Below are 17436 nucleotides of genomic sequence, written 5' to 3'. Positions count from 1 at the left end.
TGTTTGCCAATTTCAGCAGTTTAACAACTGAGTACTTGGAGGTGCAGTCATGGGTGTAGAGGGAGAAAAGCAGAAGCAAGAGGACACATCCCTGTGGAGCACTAGTGTTGTTCGTATGCAAAATGACTTTTTCAAGTCTTACCTACTATTGCCCGCCTGTCAGGAAGCTCCACTGACAAAAGGTAGAAGAGACATTGAGCAGGGAAAGTTTGGAGGAGAGGATTTGTGGGGAGAGGATTTGTCCCTCTGCAGTCAAGATGTTGCAGAATGCAGTGCAATTCCATGTTTACTCCATCATCCACTGGCCTGTTTGCCCCATAAGTACACTGAGGGGATCTAGCAGGTATCCTGTAATACTCTGCAGGTGTATCAACACCAGCTGTTCGAAGGACTTCATGAGCACAGACATCAGAGCAATTAGTCAGGGGGAAAACTAGCAAAATGAGGTTGGACCCCTTCCAAAAATGAGTTATTGTGGGTTTTGCATTTTTGGCATCCTTAGGTCATCTAGTCAACATTTCTGGATGATAACATTACATTTAGGCAGTGGCAAATTTAAATAGGTCTGTAGTCATTCGGTCCTGTTATGGAGGGTTTCTTGGGGACAAAAATGATAGTGGAGCATTTGAAGCAGGAGGGGACGCGGCACAGCTCTAGGGATCTGTTGAATGTGATGTGATCTGGGAAAACCCTTCACATGGTGCAATTTTACCATTTATGATTCTGATACCATCCTAGCAACATCCAAGATTTTGGGAGGATGGTATCCAGGATTTTGCTAGGGGGCAGAATGTTGAAGGGATGGTATCAGAATCTTAACTTGGTGAAATTTCATGATTTCATGATTTCATTTCATGAATTTGGTTGAAACAGAGCAAAAAATCAAGGATTTTTGATTGCATCATGTGAAGGGTTTTCCCTTCGCATCACATACTGTATATGTAAAGATAGGAGCCAGTTGGTCAGCACAGGCTTCAAGGCTTTAAAGGGAAAAGAAACACTGTACCCTGTACTTTTTTGATTTCCTGGTTTTGGAAGAGCCTTTTCACATCCTCTTCACATCTGAGCTGGGTTGGGCAACTAATATGCTGCTTATATTTTACAGTCGGTGCTTTCATTTTGCCCTGTTAAAATCCCCAGTGATTATGAAGTCTGTGGTGGTTATCTGATGGGCAAGGGTTTCCAGATCGTCACATTGGCCTGCGGTGAGATGTAAACAGGATAAAGGAGGAAAAACCCCCATAGTGAATAAAATGGCTCGAAATTCAGACAGCGGTATTTACATTGTGCCAATTCTGCTTCCTCTGGCCTTCCTTGATACACAATTTACTTGGTGTAGATGAGAACTCAGCGGAGGTAGTCCACTGCCAGGGATAGCATCACTGAGTCAAGTTTTGGTGAAAGTCCTTGTTGAAGATAAGCAGCTCATCCATTTTGATAGACAAGGAACAGAGATTCACCACCGGTTTTCAGACAGGTATGGTTTTCACACAGTGTTTTTGTTTTCACTAACTGTACGTACACACCGCCGCCGACTTGAGCTTCCAAAAAAGCTCAGGTCACTTTGTTAGAAGAGTCTGGGGACTCACAATTGGGAAACGCTTCCAACTCTAGAATGGTGATGAGCATAGACATAGGATTAACTTTGAAATCATTGGTTCAGCCTAACCAATTACTATTCCTAACGTTACTTCCTACTTCACCTACACTTTACAATAAACAGCATTGCAGTCAGTAAACAATATATGTACCTTTAGGCAGGGATCACACTGACCAGCGGCAAGCGGCAGGTTTCCTAATATTCTCTATGGTTCGGCTGCGGAACAATTGCAGCGTAGCGTAATGCTAGAGTACAACAAATGCGAGCATATTCAATTGTCAGTTTAGGCAAACCGCCTGTGTTACTTAGGCATGAGATAGAACTTATGGTCTGAGCATTGTGTTTTGCTTACCTTACTGTACATAAATGTACAGATTCTTACATTTATGTGTTACTATAGTGCCATCCCCTCTCGTCACTGACTCGCCTGACCTTTTTGGGATCTGATGGAAACGTTAGTGAATTATGGTGTTCTAGACTAGTATCTCCCTGAGAGGAGGTCTAGGTGGGCGTGGCCAAGCTAGGTATTTCAGTCAAAATTAGAGAATAATGACTGAATGCCACCCACTATGGAGTGCTGCCCCGACCTTTATGCCCTGTCTCCCACTAAAGTGAAAACCTCATTGTCTTCAGTGCATCTCATGCCTGAAAATAATACTACTAATTTGGTCAATCTTTGTCAATCTTACAGCAAGTCAGCAATGACGCTGTCCTTGTCAGTCAGAATACAGTTGACAAATTGGTAGCATTTTGGGATTGGGGTTTCAGGATTACAATTGGGGTTCACACGAGTATCAAACACAGGGACACACTCTAGGCAAGGACCAATTAGATAACAGATGATCCACACACCAAGAGTTTCCAGTCTGAGGAAAAGCCGTAGGGGCTCGAAACATCACTGCATAGTGGAATTGCATTCATAATATGCTGTAGTTTGATATTTGAGAATCTTGTTGTCTATTTGTAAATCTACCATTTCAAATCACAGGGTCTGAATTAGTACAAAACATCAACAGATCTGGCCCAAAACATTAACAGATCTGGCACATTGTGATTTGCCACTATATTTGTGGGATTCAAAAGTAGCCTGATTTTATTATGACCAAATAGTAGAAATAGACAAACAAATAGTAGAATATTAATAGAAATCTTACCAGTCGCAGCAACCTCCGATATGGGAATTCCTTGCTCATAAGACATAAAGCCCAACACAGAGAAAATGGCAAACCCAGCGACAAAACTGGAACCTCCATTCACCAAACATAAGACAAAGGTGTCCCTAAAAACAGCAAGTGTAATAAAAAATTATGTGTTGTGACACTTTGAATACTTTGTACTGTCTTTGGACTTTGAATAAACAAACAATAATTCCAACTGCACAGTCCTGAATCGAAACAAGTGACAATTCCAACTGTTAAGTCCCAAATTTAAGGGCGGTTTCAGAATTCCACACATGAAAAGACTGTGATGTCAATTATACTAGAGACCATTTTTAGAAAGTCACACTGTTGCAAATTTCATGGGGACCATGCATCATTCCACAAAATGGCATTTTGCTTATCTGTCATGAAGTTATTAAATGTATTAAATAATTATGTTAAACATACAGTGCCTATAAAAAGTATTCAGCCCCATGCTAAAGTTGACTAAAAGGAGGAATAAAAAAAAACATCTTTTGGAAATGGATCTTAAAGCCTTAATTAAAAAAATGAGGAAAGATCCAACCTTTAAGGACACCAATTTTCTTTGTGAATGAATAATGTATCGTAAATAAATATATTTGTTTCATTAAAATACAGGGTGCATAAGTATTCATATCCCTATGTTAAACCTATGTTGTTCTCCCATAGAGGCAGGCATTATTTTTAAAGGCCAGTTAATTTATGGATCCAGGATACTATGCATCCTGATAATTCCCTTGACCTTTGGGATTAAAATAGCCCCACATCATCACATACCCTTCACCATACCTAGAGATTGGCATGGTGTGTATTTCAGTTAGCCTATTAGCTGGTTTGATGCTCATTGAGCTCAATGCAAATCAGGATGCATAGTGACACCCTGTCAGGCAAATTGCTCAGAGATCTGTGAGCTACCTTCTAAATGAGAACTCTAACATAGGCAAATCACTTGATCGTGCAACCACCAACAAAGGACAGCCATGCGCCCCCATTGTGGATATAGCTAAATGCTAAGACTAAGCTCTACAAGGTTCTTATGCGTGGCTAGCCTCCTAGAACTGGAGTGTCCAGAGGTCTCTTCCAGCACACTCTCACACGAATTACTAGCTTCCAGCCGAGAATCAGCTATAGCAAGATGCCAAGTCCCCTTAACCTTACTGAGGAACATGAAAAGAGCTTGATGAATACTGGGGGCACATTATTTAGTCAGATGAAAAGAAGCCTAATGAATATTGGGGGCACATTCTTTGGTCAGATGATACATTTGGTCAGTTCAGATGAGATTCAGGGAGCAATTGCTGTAAGTTAAAGTGATACCGTTTTAAATAATTTGACCTATTACCGGTACATTGCAGTTACTTTGTACAGTATACCCTACTGTATGTGCCAAGAATTCATGCAATGTATGTTAATTACATTAATACTTGGAAGTATGACTTGGGAGTTCAATACAAGTACCTCATAGTACTATTATTGCGACCATTTCATCACAACAGAACAGAAAACATATAAATATATTGCAATGGATTCTTACTTGTAGCAGTCATTATTGTATTGGTTGTAACTTCCAAGTGCAGTCAGGCTGCCTTGACAGATTCCAAAAGAGAAGAGAACTTGTGCCCCTGCATCCATCCAAACCTGGAAAATAACAGTGTGTGAGTACTGTATCAAAAAAAAAAAACACGGACCCTTCTGTCTGCAGCTGCACAGAATACACATACCTAACAGAATACACATACCTAACCTAACATATCGGCATTGGTCCCATCAGTTTAAAATGCTAACGTGGAAAATGCTCGTTTCAAGAGGGGGAGGATAAAAAAATACCCAATGTATTGATTAACCACCACAGTTACCTTTTACAACATCTAATTCAAGGTTAGGGTTGTGTATTCATCCTGGTTTCTGTGGCTTAAAGAATATGTGTGTGGGAAAAGGACAGAATGAAGTATAACAAGCTATGGTTATTGAAGTAACAGTAGCCTAACTGATGCAATGGTGACTGTTTTCAATAAGCAGGACAGCCCAATAGACTTTCATGGAACCCTGCCCATTGACAAAATGGCATTATGGGTCTTTCAACAGTATTAATGTAATAACAATGCATCTGTAACCCATAAACAGTAAACACGTTCTTGGAATCACTGCACATGCTAAATTAAAAAAAGGTGAAAAGAAAACAGTGAAAAACAGGCAGCACGAATGGCAGACGAAAACTTACTGCTGCCAATACAAATATAATAGGGTAGCAAACTGAAGAATCTCTCATTTCAAACCTCACCACTTGTTTACAGGCAAAATGAAAACCTTCAGGCTAATATACTTCAGACTAATATATCAATCTGCCACACTGCCTTAGAGAAGCTTGGCGTAACATTTAGAACAGAAAGGTACACCCGTATCTCTTCTAATCTTCTGTGCTGTATGCAAAACATGCTTTTTGGCACCTGTGGGTCTACGAGCCGTGCCGGATCAGGGTACAGATAAAACCGCAGGCCGTCTGCGGCCCCTGGGAGAGTGAGCCCTCGAGCCAGCAGAACAATCAGCATCAAGTAAGGGAATGTGGCTGTGAAGTACACCACCTGTAGTACATAAAACATAGGAGCTGATGCCAATGACATGTCCCAGAAATACAGTATTGCTGGATCTTGGTAATATAGCATTGTTTATCATGTATTTCGGCTGTATAGGAAGCAAAATGGATGAAAAGTTGCACATTGACATATAACATTTAATACATCATAAGATACAAGCAATGCCTTGTAATACTGTAATAAAAGACACATTCCAACCTGGGGATTATCATGGGTGTGTTCACACCTGCTCGTTGTACAACACAACATCTGGCATTTTTATCACCATAATCTCAATACTTCTCAATTAGCATCAACTCACATTAACTCTGCTGAATCTAGATGCACACCTAGGTCATCACCTATGAATGAGTCCTTGTGCTTCATCTGGCTTTGAGTTGCGGTATATTTATTTCACTGATCCTTCAATTAAAATAGGATCCATGGCCCAAAGGCTCTATGTACAATATCATATCATTTATGCTAGCTGAAGGTTAAAAAAATCAAATATACCTTTCCAGTAGATTTAACTCCTTTCCACACACAGAAGTAGCAGAGGACCCAGGCTAATATCAAGCATAGGGCCAACTCCCAACGAACAGAACCAACATGGTCAATCCCCTCGGAAATGTTTAGGACCCGTCTCCTAAAAAGCACCAAACACAGTCAAAGAGGCAGATAAAGGCCTCTAGATGAAGCAGACAAGACAGATGAAGAAAGATACGGCAGATAAAGAAAGATAGAAAGCAACTAACTAATTCTGCAGGTGCCTAAGTAATTTCATAAACACAAATGAAAGTAAGTTGATAATTGAATCATTTTCTAAGTAATTCTGCTTTGTCGGGCTCTCTGCATCCCAAGAACAGAAGAATGTGGTGAAGGTTTATCTTTGGTCACATAACAAGATTGGCAGAAGACTCTTAATCTGAAATGGAATTTGTTAAGGCGATTTAGGTCTTTCGTTGTATTAATTTAGTTAAACCTTGACTACAGTTTTGAAGAAAATGACACTTCTCATTCTCCAACAGTCTCTGGGAGCACTGGGTATGATTCTTGGTCAGTTGCTGTCTATGTTCAACTGTTCAATCCATCTAAATGTACTAGCGAATGAATCTGCAGGACCAAACAGTTGGCCCTGGGGTCCTCTCTGACTTGGGTCCTCTATAGAAACACTCTATTGGTTTATTTTCCGATTGTAGCATTCTAATTGATGTAGACTTTGCATTAACCTGGAAATCCTTGGTCCAGCCTAAACACTAGCGTAACTTCCTAACTTCGCCACAAATCTTTGAAAACTTTGAAAACCACATCGGCAGTAAGGAAACAATGTATTTACCTTTGCTGTATAAATTCTAAACATTCTTTCTGCTGCAATTCTTTAATGTTTGCTGGCATTGTTACTACTGCGTTATGGCTTCACCTAGCTCTAACACTGCCATTTTTTAAACTGCTAGATCATCCCCTCTGGTGGTTAAGGGAAACATTGATTTTTTAAAAAAGAGCGTTTCCAAATTGATATCTCGGTGAGAAAATTAACTTAGATACAGCTGGGCGGAGCCAGATTATGTCTGACTGCCAGTCAGAACCCATTTCTTAACAGCAAAATCACTATTCTCCAGTTTGTCTACATGTTTGGCCCCATGATTCACCTTTACTGACACTATTGAGACTCTATGACTCTTCGTAATTGTATCACTGTGAGACAGCACCTTAAGTTGCATTACTAGATTGAACTAGACTAGATTGCCCCACCTCCTCCGTCCTAAAATAAAGGCATTGAAACATCAAAAGGGATGATATATCAAATGCCCAAAATACATTTAAAGCAAGTGCTCAGTAAAGGAAAAATGAGACATCACTTTCAACGCTTCAACAATTGTGTTGACACATGTAACCTATCTCCAATATTGCAAGTTCAGGCCAAAAGAATGGTACAGCCCCATATGATATATTATATCTTGTCTCCTGACAGCTGTGGTTTGTATTTCAGTTAATACAATATATCTTACAGATATTAATTACTACATTATAATTACTACATTTTGTGCCAACATGTTCTTATGGCACTAAAGCCACAGTGTGCAAGACATAATCAGACAGAAAATAGATATTTTCCCTTCTCTTCCCTCTCCTTCCTTCTCCTTTCTATGTTTAGCCAATCACTTAGTGTTCTGAAATCAGACTGATATCATGAAAGCCTAATCCCTGAGTTAGAGCTTCTAATAAAAGACCAAAAAGATTTGAGTGGGAAATATGTAATGCTGGCTATCTGATATCCATGAGCCTTTAAAAATATACAATACCAGTGAAACGTTTGAACATGTGAACCCATTCATAGCTTTTTTTTTTTATTTTGACTATTGTCTAGAATAATACTAAGGGGATAAAATGACTATGACATTACACATAAGAATTTAAAATATGAAACATGCTGTTGTTGTTGGTTTCTAAAACGGAGTTCCAGTTGTTGATTATGATTGTCTGACTCGCGTGCAATGCCATTATAAAAACTAAAAGTTGCTGCATCTCGCCGTTGCTTGGCAACCAATCAGATAGAAGAAATATATTTTATGGCGAAAGAATGATTATCTATGAATAAATCATTAAATGTATTGTTGCTGTGCCTTCATGTTGCTGTGCCTTTATGAAATCTTGCCAGGTATCATGCATTGAGCAATAAGCCCTGGGGGGTCATTAGTTCCGGTAATTTTAGAATAGATAAGGGGCGTTATTAGACACGACACCAATCCGTAGTAGCCTATAATCACTGGAACTTACAGCCTCCTGGGGCTTTTGTCCTCATTTTGAAGTAGTCTCCTGGAATGTTTTTCAATTTACATGAGTGACAGGAAAGCAGCCAACAAGTACTCAGCATGTAGGGAAACACCTTCGAGACTTTTGGATAACCATTCCAGGTACCTGAAGATGGGTTAGAGAATGGCAAGAATGTACAAAGCGGTCATCAAAGCAAAAAGTGGCTACACTGAAGAATATCGAATATAAAATGATATACGTTTTTCACCCTTTTGTGTTTACTGCATAATTCCATATGTTATTTTATCATTTTTAACCGTCAGTAATATTCTATAATGTGGACAATAGTCAAAATAAAGAAAACATGCATGAATGAGTAGGTGAGGTGCGTTCCAACATTTGACTTTTGACATAAAATGGCACACATCTATGGTTAAGGTGTCAGGCATTTATGGCTCAACCTTAATACACAGCCCCATGGATAATACTTCATATATCCATTGTTCTTTGACCTCAGTTTGTTGTGCACATGAGAGTGCTTCTGTCCATGAACATAGAAATGTAGTGAATTAGGGATCATAACTGGTGCTTTAACAGTATCTGTCTATGTTTAAACCTTTGCATGTGCTTGTGTATGAATGAATTCCTCACTGTTGATTTTTTTCAACTTCAATGATGTGTGTTTCTCAATGAGTTATGGCAGTGTTTCTCACACTTGCCGGAACCCATTAGTGGGCCGCGCAGCGCCACCTAATGGGCTGGGATATGTTTTCAAGTTGTTTTATTTATTTTTTTAGATAGAGTACAATATTAATCTAATCTACAATGGAAATTAGATGTCTTAGAGTAACCATGTTAAACTTATAAGTAACTGAAGTAGGTTATATTGAGGCGCTCCGTTTGATAAGATAATGTTCTATGCTGTGGTGTACTTAGGATAGTTAGTGAAAAATGTCCCTGAAATGAAAAAAAAAATCAATGTTACTGATGGTTCTAATACTTTACCAAAAACTACTAAGGTTCTGTGAAAATACAATCAGGATTACAAAAAATATGGTTTTGTCAATGGAAGTGACGATGTTGAGCCCAAAGCCTAATGTGTTGAGTATGGCTTAACATTGTCAAATGAGGTGATGAAGCCTTCAAAACAAAAGCGGCATCTGTAAAGAAGATACCCAATTCTGGCTGGTAAGCCGGTTGACTACCGGTAAAAAAACGGACTTCAGCTACAGAAAAAAAAAAACAAGCCCAAATTGGGGACCTTTTTTAATGGCCTCCAGCCTGTTACAAATAATGAATAGCCTTAAAGCAGAAAAGGTTAAGAACTCCTGAGTTATGCAATTTGTATGGAGGCAAATAGCTGATTGAGCTCACTAGGTAAGCAATACTACCTGTAAATATATTTCTAAGAATTACTTAGTGGCGCAAACAACTGGATGTAAAAATGAATTGTCCTCCTTTTGCATTGTTTATTAAGTACTATTGGTCAGGCATATCTGACCAAAAATGAGAGGTGGAGATAGTGACTCTATTTAAACAGCCTATACTGAAATAAAAAAATAAAATGAAATTGCTCGATAACATGGTGGGCAATTTACACTAAAAGAAGTCACTTCTTTTCCACGACTCTACTTCCCACTTATTAATATGTAAGTCTTTGTAGTTAATGTTTGAGCTTTTGAAAGAGCTTTTTCTATAGCACAGTGAAGATCATGTGACAGGAAATTAGTCAGAAATAGATAGAGAGCGGGCCGTGACCTCAGGTCACCTTGGTCCATGTTGGCCCTATGTGTGGTGTTGGACTCTACAGCATCCCCCACTGGCCTGCAAGTGTCCCTCCCTGTCTGGACCACAACCGACAAGCAAATCTTTGGTCATATAACACACCTTCTACCTCTGCTAATATAGGAGTCAAGTTAGCCATCATATTTTTATCAGCTTCATATTTCATTTTTCCATGTCTGTCCCCACAGAGCTTTGGTTATCTACTAATTACGTTCCCTAAGCAGCTATCTGTTTCCCATACTGATAATACAGCTCTGGAAAAAATTAAGAGACACCACTGCACATTTTTCTGATGTCATCCTATGGTTGCTGAGGGACATTTGAGTGAGTTATCAGTCACATTCAAAATTAGGAGCGTACACTCAGCAACCATAGGATGACATCACAAAAGTGTGCAGAGGTATCTTAATGTTTTCCAGAGCTGTATAGTGCAGTCAAAAAGGTGACAGAATAGGATGAAAAAGCAAACATTGTAAAGACGTCCTAGACTGACCCTCTATGGACCTCTATGTTAAGCTGGATAACTCAGGACAGGACATGGAGACATATGAAGGTCAATGACCTGATATCTTGCAATTATGCTGTTCTCTACACACATCTGCGTGAACGTAAACCTACTCCCAGAACTCTGTTGCAGGTGAGGTGGCATTTTCTGGCACAGTCCAGTTTGATGAGACATTCCTCTTGTCAAACTCCACACAAGAATCTATAAGGATGAAACAGTGGTCAATGATATGAAGTTGGAGTGTGTGGTGTGTTTGTGTCTGTATGTGTATGTGTGTGTGTGTGCATGCGTGCATGCGTGCATGCATTCGTGTGTGTGTGTGTGTGTGTGTGCCTGTGTGTGCCTGTGTGTGTGTGTGTGTGTGTGTGTGTGTGTGTGTGTGTGTGTGTAAGAGAGAGAGAGAGACAGTGTGTGTTATAAACTGGCACATGCTAAATATTGGCACAATCTATGTTCATATTTGTACAAGGCTCTCCAAGGGAGTTCAAATCCAGGCTTTCCTAAGAAAAAAATCTGATTTCCTGTGGCTTTAGTCATATTTAATGATTTAAGTTAATATAATATGTTCTTGGTTCAAAAAACATCCTATGTGCCCATGCTGCCCTGGAGACCTCCAAAAATAACATTCCCAAAACGATTCTGTAACATCAGTTAAAAATCTCAAAACACTGCAAAAAACACTAGCACGGTTTATACTTTCTCGCCTGATATTAGCAAGTCCTCTAGGGATTTAACTCTCTACGGGAGCGTTCTCTGAAAATTAAAACCTTCTTATATATAGGCTTCCATAAAACAAAATAAGTTTCCTAGTTGGATACATTTACTATTATGACGATTTAACAGAAATGGAAAATGGAATTATATTTTATAAATGGTGCATGACACGCAGAATTTAATGATATATCATGAGCACACCGACATACTGCTACAATTGATGTAGGCTAACTAACTAAGTCACCAATCTCTTTTTCCAAATATAATCCAGTTGCCTAAATTCACTTCAAATTGATAATATCAAAACCAAAATCAATAGCACCTGATGTGTGAAGAAGATTTCATACCAGCATGATTGTAAACATGACAAAAACTTGCCTCATTAATGCAGTAATCATGGAATGTGGTAATGCAATGCACAAGGTATTGTTTTCCACCATGTGAAATGAGGGGAATGTACTACAATGAAAAGCAAAGTCATCACTTTCCTTGATTTCTATCTTGTTCCAGTACCATCCAGAAAAAAACAATGAGAAAGGATTTCATTACATTTGGAAATTGTGCCATGCCATACCACACAAAAATGGAATAGGGGTCTTTGGTTTTCTCCTCGCTGCTCTATTAGTTCTTTCTTGAAAGGTACATGCTTAAAATTATGCCACCACAAATTACTGTCCATTCACAGTAAACAGGGGGCGTGGATGAGGTCAGCAAGCAAATGTCAATCAGGGAAGATAGACTCTGGTCACCTTAGTAACCCGTGCATTCACATGACTTAACCCTATTTTTTCAAATGATATTGTCCACAATAAACATCTTTGTAAACAAACTCAATATGTAGAATTTGTAGAGGTCAGTCTATTAGTCTGGCAAAAGTAAATTGCTTATGGAATTTCCATCCCTACATCTGAAAACAACACTGCCACACAGTGTTCAACACTAAAGCAGTGCTTGTATTACACCATTCTGTGCAAAGAGTGAAATGTCTCCCCTGTGAGGTTTTGTCACGCTATAAAACGAGTTTTGCATCAAGTCTTTTGAAAGCCTTCAGAGAATGATGGTTTATATGCATCCAACAACTCCTCTGCTGCCATCTAGTGGAAAAGATTTGTGTAACTTCCCCCAAATGGTGCAATACACCTTCAATGGTCTTAGTGCACAAATAAGATTACAGTTTTTCTCAGTCGCTTTGGTGCTTTTCTCAGATCAGAATGCAAATTCTCATAGCTATTAGTTCAACCTCCACAACATTTAGTCATTTGTGCACATCATAGTAGCAATTTCTCCTTCCTCTGAACAAATTGCAAATACTTTTGGACATGTATCAGTTGCTTTGTCGTGTCAGTCAAAATGAACTATACTTATGGATGCTGAATAGTCGTTCCCAATAAAACTAATAGTCTTCATTTCATTGCTTGAGTCATTACATACAAATTGGTGAACTAGTTATCAAATTCTGTCACAATGCTGTAGAATTGCAAAGAGCATATACAGTAAAACTGTGAAACATACATATTCAGTGTCACTCACTTACTCTCCTAACTACAGCAATTTCTAACTTTACTGTAGTTTTCAAATGGCTGTACAAATACTGTATAGTGCTGTCTTGAGCATGTTGAGGTAGTGTCACTGAGTTCTGACCTTTTTTTGCATAGGAAAACACTGAGAGAATAAACTGCCATAATGAAAACATGACAAAGCCATTTGATTATCTTGTTCATAAACGATGGTGTCAAGACTTCTCATTTTGATGACACTGAGTTTCATTGATATAAATACTTGCTTTTGAGGAGTGGACTATCAATTTTGAGCAAGTGACATGCTTTTGCAGGTTATCCACTAGGTTTTGCAGTTTGCACTAATTGTTTTGAGAAATGCACTAACTTCTGTGCAAATGTTAATAGTGATGTGAGAAAAGCACCAAAGCGACTGAGAAAAACTGTAAACTTTTAGTCAAGAAACTCGAGCTTACAACTCTTTGAAGACAAGATGAAAAGTTTCTCCAAAGCCTACCTGTGTTCCAGGCATTTCTGCAGCTGGCCCAAGGCACCTCTGCACTGAAGGAGTAGAACAGGTAGAAGAATGCCCAGGCCTGAATGATGATGTAGGACACTGCAGCATATGCAATCACCACTTGTGTAGCATAACCAATCCCTAAGTAGATCAAGATTGGACAACAATTAGACATTAAAATACAATATAATCCAAAAGGTCAACAATATAATGCTGTGCTATTAGCGTGTTGTTTCAGCAGAATAACATTGAGATTTGTCCCCTTAATGCTACAATCACATCTTACTCTTACATCCAAAGGTTTACATGTGAGTTAACCAACCTTATTACATTTACCAAAACAGTCATAAAAATGTAATAAACTAATTAAAGACTACAAACAAAAAAGTAACTACTAATTAAAGACTTTAAAAGTGATGATACATAGAACTACTTTTGAGCAATTTCCGGTGGATATTGACATTATTTTATCAGGAGATCTTTTTCACTTTTTCTTCTCATCCTTCTATGTAGTTTGGCTGATTAAACTGTGATACAATATTATATTATATATATATATATATATATTAGGGCTGTCAATCGATTAAATGTATCTAATTAATTACATACTCTGTGATGAATTAATCTAAATTAATCACATATATATTTTTTGCTGCGAAAGTATTTTAAATATTTAAATTCAAATGAATCATTGAATAATTAGCATTAGTGACATTAAAGTTAAAAAACTCTTTTATTATTATTTTCACTGTTCAAATAATGGCCATAATAATCTATGATATGACCTAATATGCTGAGGAAATGAATTCAACAGTGCTTCGGGAAGAAGTTTTTTTTTTCACATACAAGGCATTTCAGGCCACAGATATAACCTAGGGGACACAATGAAAATAAATAAATAAAAACACTCCCCTCAATGTCAACACTTATTTCTTTGCATTGATGTCCGACTATAGAGTTGATGAACTCCGGTGATATGCAAATTCCTTGCTGCAGACATTGCAGAGGACTTTATTTTCAACACTTTATTTTTATCAACACCATCAGGCCATTTTTTAAACGTAAATGTTCCAATCAATGATCCAGGCAGCACGTTTTCTTCTCTCTCCTTCATTTTACAGTCTAATTTTTACTGACTAGAATGGCTCGGGGTCAAAGGTAATACGGAATCGATTAATCTGCACTCATTTTTTTAATCAGTTATTTATTCTCAAATTAATTAATCTAAATTAATCAGTTATTTTGACAGCCCTAATATATATATATATATATATATATATACACACACACACACACACGCACACACGCACACACACACACACACACACACACACACAATCCAACAAATGGAGTTGGTTGAGAAGTCTGCAGTGTGTATGGGGGCGTCTTAGTTTAACATTTTATTTTAAGAATTTGGAAATAGCAACCACATAAGCAACCACAGCACTTTTCTGTGCTGCTGGTAATTCTAACAATGAACCTTCAAATAGAGGGCAAAAGTGTCTCCAGCAAGTGATGCATCCTTGTGAGGTATACTGTCCCATGGCAGTTTCCATGAGGAACATTGGTATCCCACAGGAGAGTAGAAACAGCACATATGGCACCAGGAAAGCACCTCAGGGAGAAAACAAAAACACATGCAAGTGTCAAGCGTCTTCACTTGAGTCTTTCAAGTCTTTCTTCCAAAGCAATTGCTCACTGGCTAAATTATCTGTTTCATGAATGTGTTACCTATAATATAATGTACATTAGGAGTGGAAACAAATGGGGGGGGGGGGGGGGGCAGAATATAGATGCAGGAATAACAACAACCTCTGATATGTCAACAATAAGGTTATCAGATATTTAAAATATGTGGAAATCAGGCCTACGTCAGACACTGTGGCTGTGCCTTATTAGTTCAACTAAGGTGGAACAAATGTACCTCAAAACTACACAATAAATCCTTAGCTAATCTGCCCTGTTTAGATTTTGAGCTATCTCAAATATAGCTTTTATTTCCACCATTAATCTCAACAAACATGTCAGGCTGTACTGATAGGACAGCTAACCCTGATGATGTTGTAAAGCTTCCATCCCCCACACCCCAGAGAGCACATTGTTTGAAAAGAAACTCTTAAAGCTTGTGTTGGTTCTTGATTTCACTGTGAAATGATAACATTGTACTTAGATTGTACTTAGAACAAAATAATTGATAACAGTGGGTTATCGGACTATTAAAACAAAGAGAATGCCACAGTCAATCCCACAAATCTGAGCATTGTTTTACAAAGGAGTGCAGTGTTTACTAGTTATTTCACAACTGATGTTTACTGTTCAAAAATCCTGTATCTCTATGCAAGTAAAAGCATGCATGATGCAAGGCCCTGCTGCAAAAGAGCCTTACCTCCACCATTTTTGTAACACAGATAGGGGAATCGCCAAAGATTTCCAAGCCCCACAAGTGTTCCTGCCACGGCCAACAAGAACTCCACTTTGTTGGCCCACTGGCCCCGATCCAGAAGCAACTGGCTTTTTTTCACAGCACTGCTGTCTTGTGCAGTCTGATCACATCCTGTTTCCTTTGTGAGGTCCCTTGCCATTGTCACAAGCCTCTCTGGTTGAGAGTGCAAATCTGATTCAGTCCAAAGAGGGTGCAATAACTTTCACAGGCTGAAAAGAATCTTGCTGCTTCACACCACTGCATTACATATTTTAATTAAGACACGGGCAAACAGCTTGAGAGGCCAAGTTTCTAAATAAATAGGCTCCACCTTCTATAGGCGTTTCTTCGTTTGAAAAGAATAGCACAATTAGGTTAGAGAGCGTTGGAGCTAGTGAATGTTCTAGTTTGTGTACAGAGATACCTTTGTCTAGAGGTATTCTCACGAGTATCTTCATAGAAACCCTAATTTCGCTTCTATTGTTCTCAATATGACTGAGAGCCTAAAACTATTCAGCTGACCCTTACTTGGCACCGATGGTAAGCTTCATTCGTTTCCTCTTGAACTTTAGCATTTCGGATTAGGAGCCTACGGCAGTTTGCATTATATCAGCCTCTGCAGCAAGTTGACGCACTGCAAGACAAAATGATGTCATGATGCACAACAGGTGCTTACCTCCCCATAAAAAATATTCATTTGTCATCTGAAAAGTTGCATCAACGGTCATTGTATCCTCATTAAAAAAAAACACGCAGTGGCAGGCGAGACACTGTTAAGCGTCATTACTGGTGAATGTATTTTAAAACGCTTCGGTTAAGAGGGTCACCCAACCTAGTGGAATTACCCTGTCTCCAGCGCAGTACTTTTCCACTCGAAAACAGCACATTGAGTCATTCACATTGGCATTGCGGATAAACTAAACCAAGTCAGCTGAGTGGTCACTGGTATGTCGCTGCTCATTAATGAGTCTTGCTGTGTGTAGTCTTAAGAATAAGTTTGTTTACAAACCATAATGGTCATTTAGGATAGGCCTACCTCTTTGCTCGCAAATAAAAGTTAACGGAAAAGCCCAGTTTGTTAACTTGGCTATTATAGCCTACTCACATGGTAAAATAACCCGCCGTATACCTAAAGCAATTTGTGTAATAACGCGGTAATAGCCTAGGATACTCGGCCAATGTAACTAAAACAATTAGGCCTAGCAGTTAGTTTTTTATTAGTTTCGTTGTTGTTCATATACTTAAAATAAACATTAAAGTACGAGGTCAATCAAGGCGTTAGCCTATTCACACTTTTATAAAACTATAGCCTATTTTTTACATATTACGATGTCCAAACATTGACCTACCTGGAAATTGATCCAGGCACTTGGGCACTTGGGCTGCGTTTACATGAGTTGAATGACAGATAAGCCATACACGACCTTCCCCCATTCGAAGTAAACTAGCAGTAAACCTGCTACTGAAAACACCTGCCGTGCCACTGCCAGCAGCACCTGAAAGGGGTTCAGAGAGTCAAGGAGTCATGTTTTGTATTCTCAACACTGGATGGGGGTTAGCCTACAACATTAGTGCACTGCAAAAAATGAAATCTAACCAAGTGTTATTAATCTTGTAATAAGATCAAAAAATCTATTTGGTATTGTTTTTAGTATGAAAAGACTTACCTAGTGCTCTCTTGAAAGATAATTTTGACTTAATTTAAGAAGACTTTGACTTATTTTAAGGAGTCTTATCAAGACGCACTGGCAGACAAATTTGCTTGTTTTTAGGACAAATTTGCTTAACGCACTGGCAGAAAAATGTGCTTGTTTTCAGGATGAGATGTTTTAAAATAAGTCAAACTTTTCTTAAATTAAGTCAAATGATTTCACGAAAGCGCTAGGTAA

The 17436-nt window shown here is 38.5% G+C and overlaps 1 protein-coding gene across 5 annotated transcripts in view; it reads right to left on the bottom strand.

Annotated features, from left to right (window-relative positions):
- The window catches only part of LOC121707382 (sodium- and chloride-dependent GABA transporter 2-like), a 33299-nt gene extending 16158 nt beyond the window's left edge, over positions 1–17141 (bottom strand). The window contains exons 1-10 of one of the 5 annotated variants that reach the window (XM_042089901.1): positions 16897–16997; positions 16076–16181; positions 15512–15744; positions 14606–14740; positions 13126–13266; positions 10512–10599; positions 5868–6000; positions 5229–5363; positions 4316–4419; positions 2755–2879 (exon numbers count right to left, since the gene is read on the bottom strand). In XM_042089901.1, the coding sequence (XP_041945835.1) occupies positions 2755–2879; positions 4316–4419; positions 5229–5363; positions 5868–6000; positions 10512–10599; positions 13126–13266; positions 14606–14740; positions 15512–15744; positions 16076–16122 (1141 nt within the window). In that variant the 5' untranslated portion in view covers positions 16123–16181; positions 16897–16997. Of the gene's footprint in view, positions 1–2754; positions 2880–4315; positions 4420–5228; positions 5364–5867; positions 6001–10511; positions 10600–13125; positions 13267–14605; positions 14741–15511; positions 15745–16075; positions 16182–16223; positions 16801–16896 lie in introns of those variants that run through there. The other 4 variants (XR_006031311.1, XM_042089898.1, XM_042089899.1 and 1 more) reach the window with 4 other exon arrangements.
- Between the last annotated feature and the right edge of the window lie 295 nt (positions 17142–17436).

This window comes from Alosa sapidissima, chromosome 4, assembly GCF_018492685.1.
Source record: "Alosa sapidissima isolate fAloSap1 chromosome 4, fAloSap1.pri, whole genome shotgun sequence".
Lineage (NCBI taxonomy): Eukaryota > Metazoa > Chordata > Actinopteri > Clupeiformes > Clupeidae > Alosa > Alosa sapidissima.
Note: the sequence above shows the minus strand (reverse complement) of the source record. Positions and strands in the feature narration are given on the sequence as shown.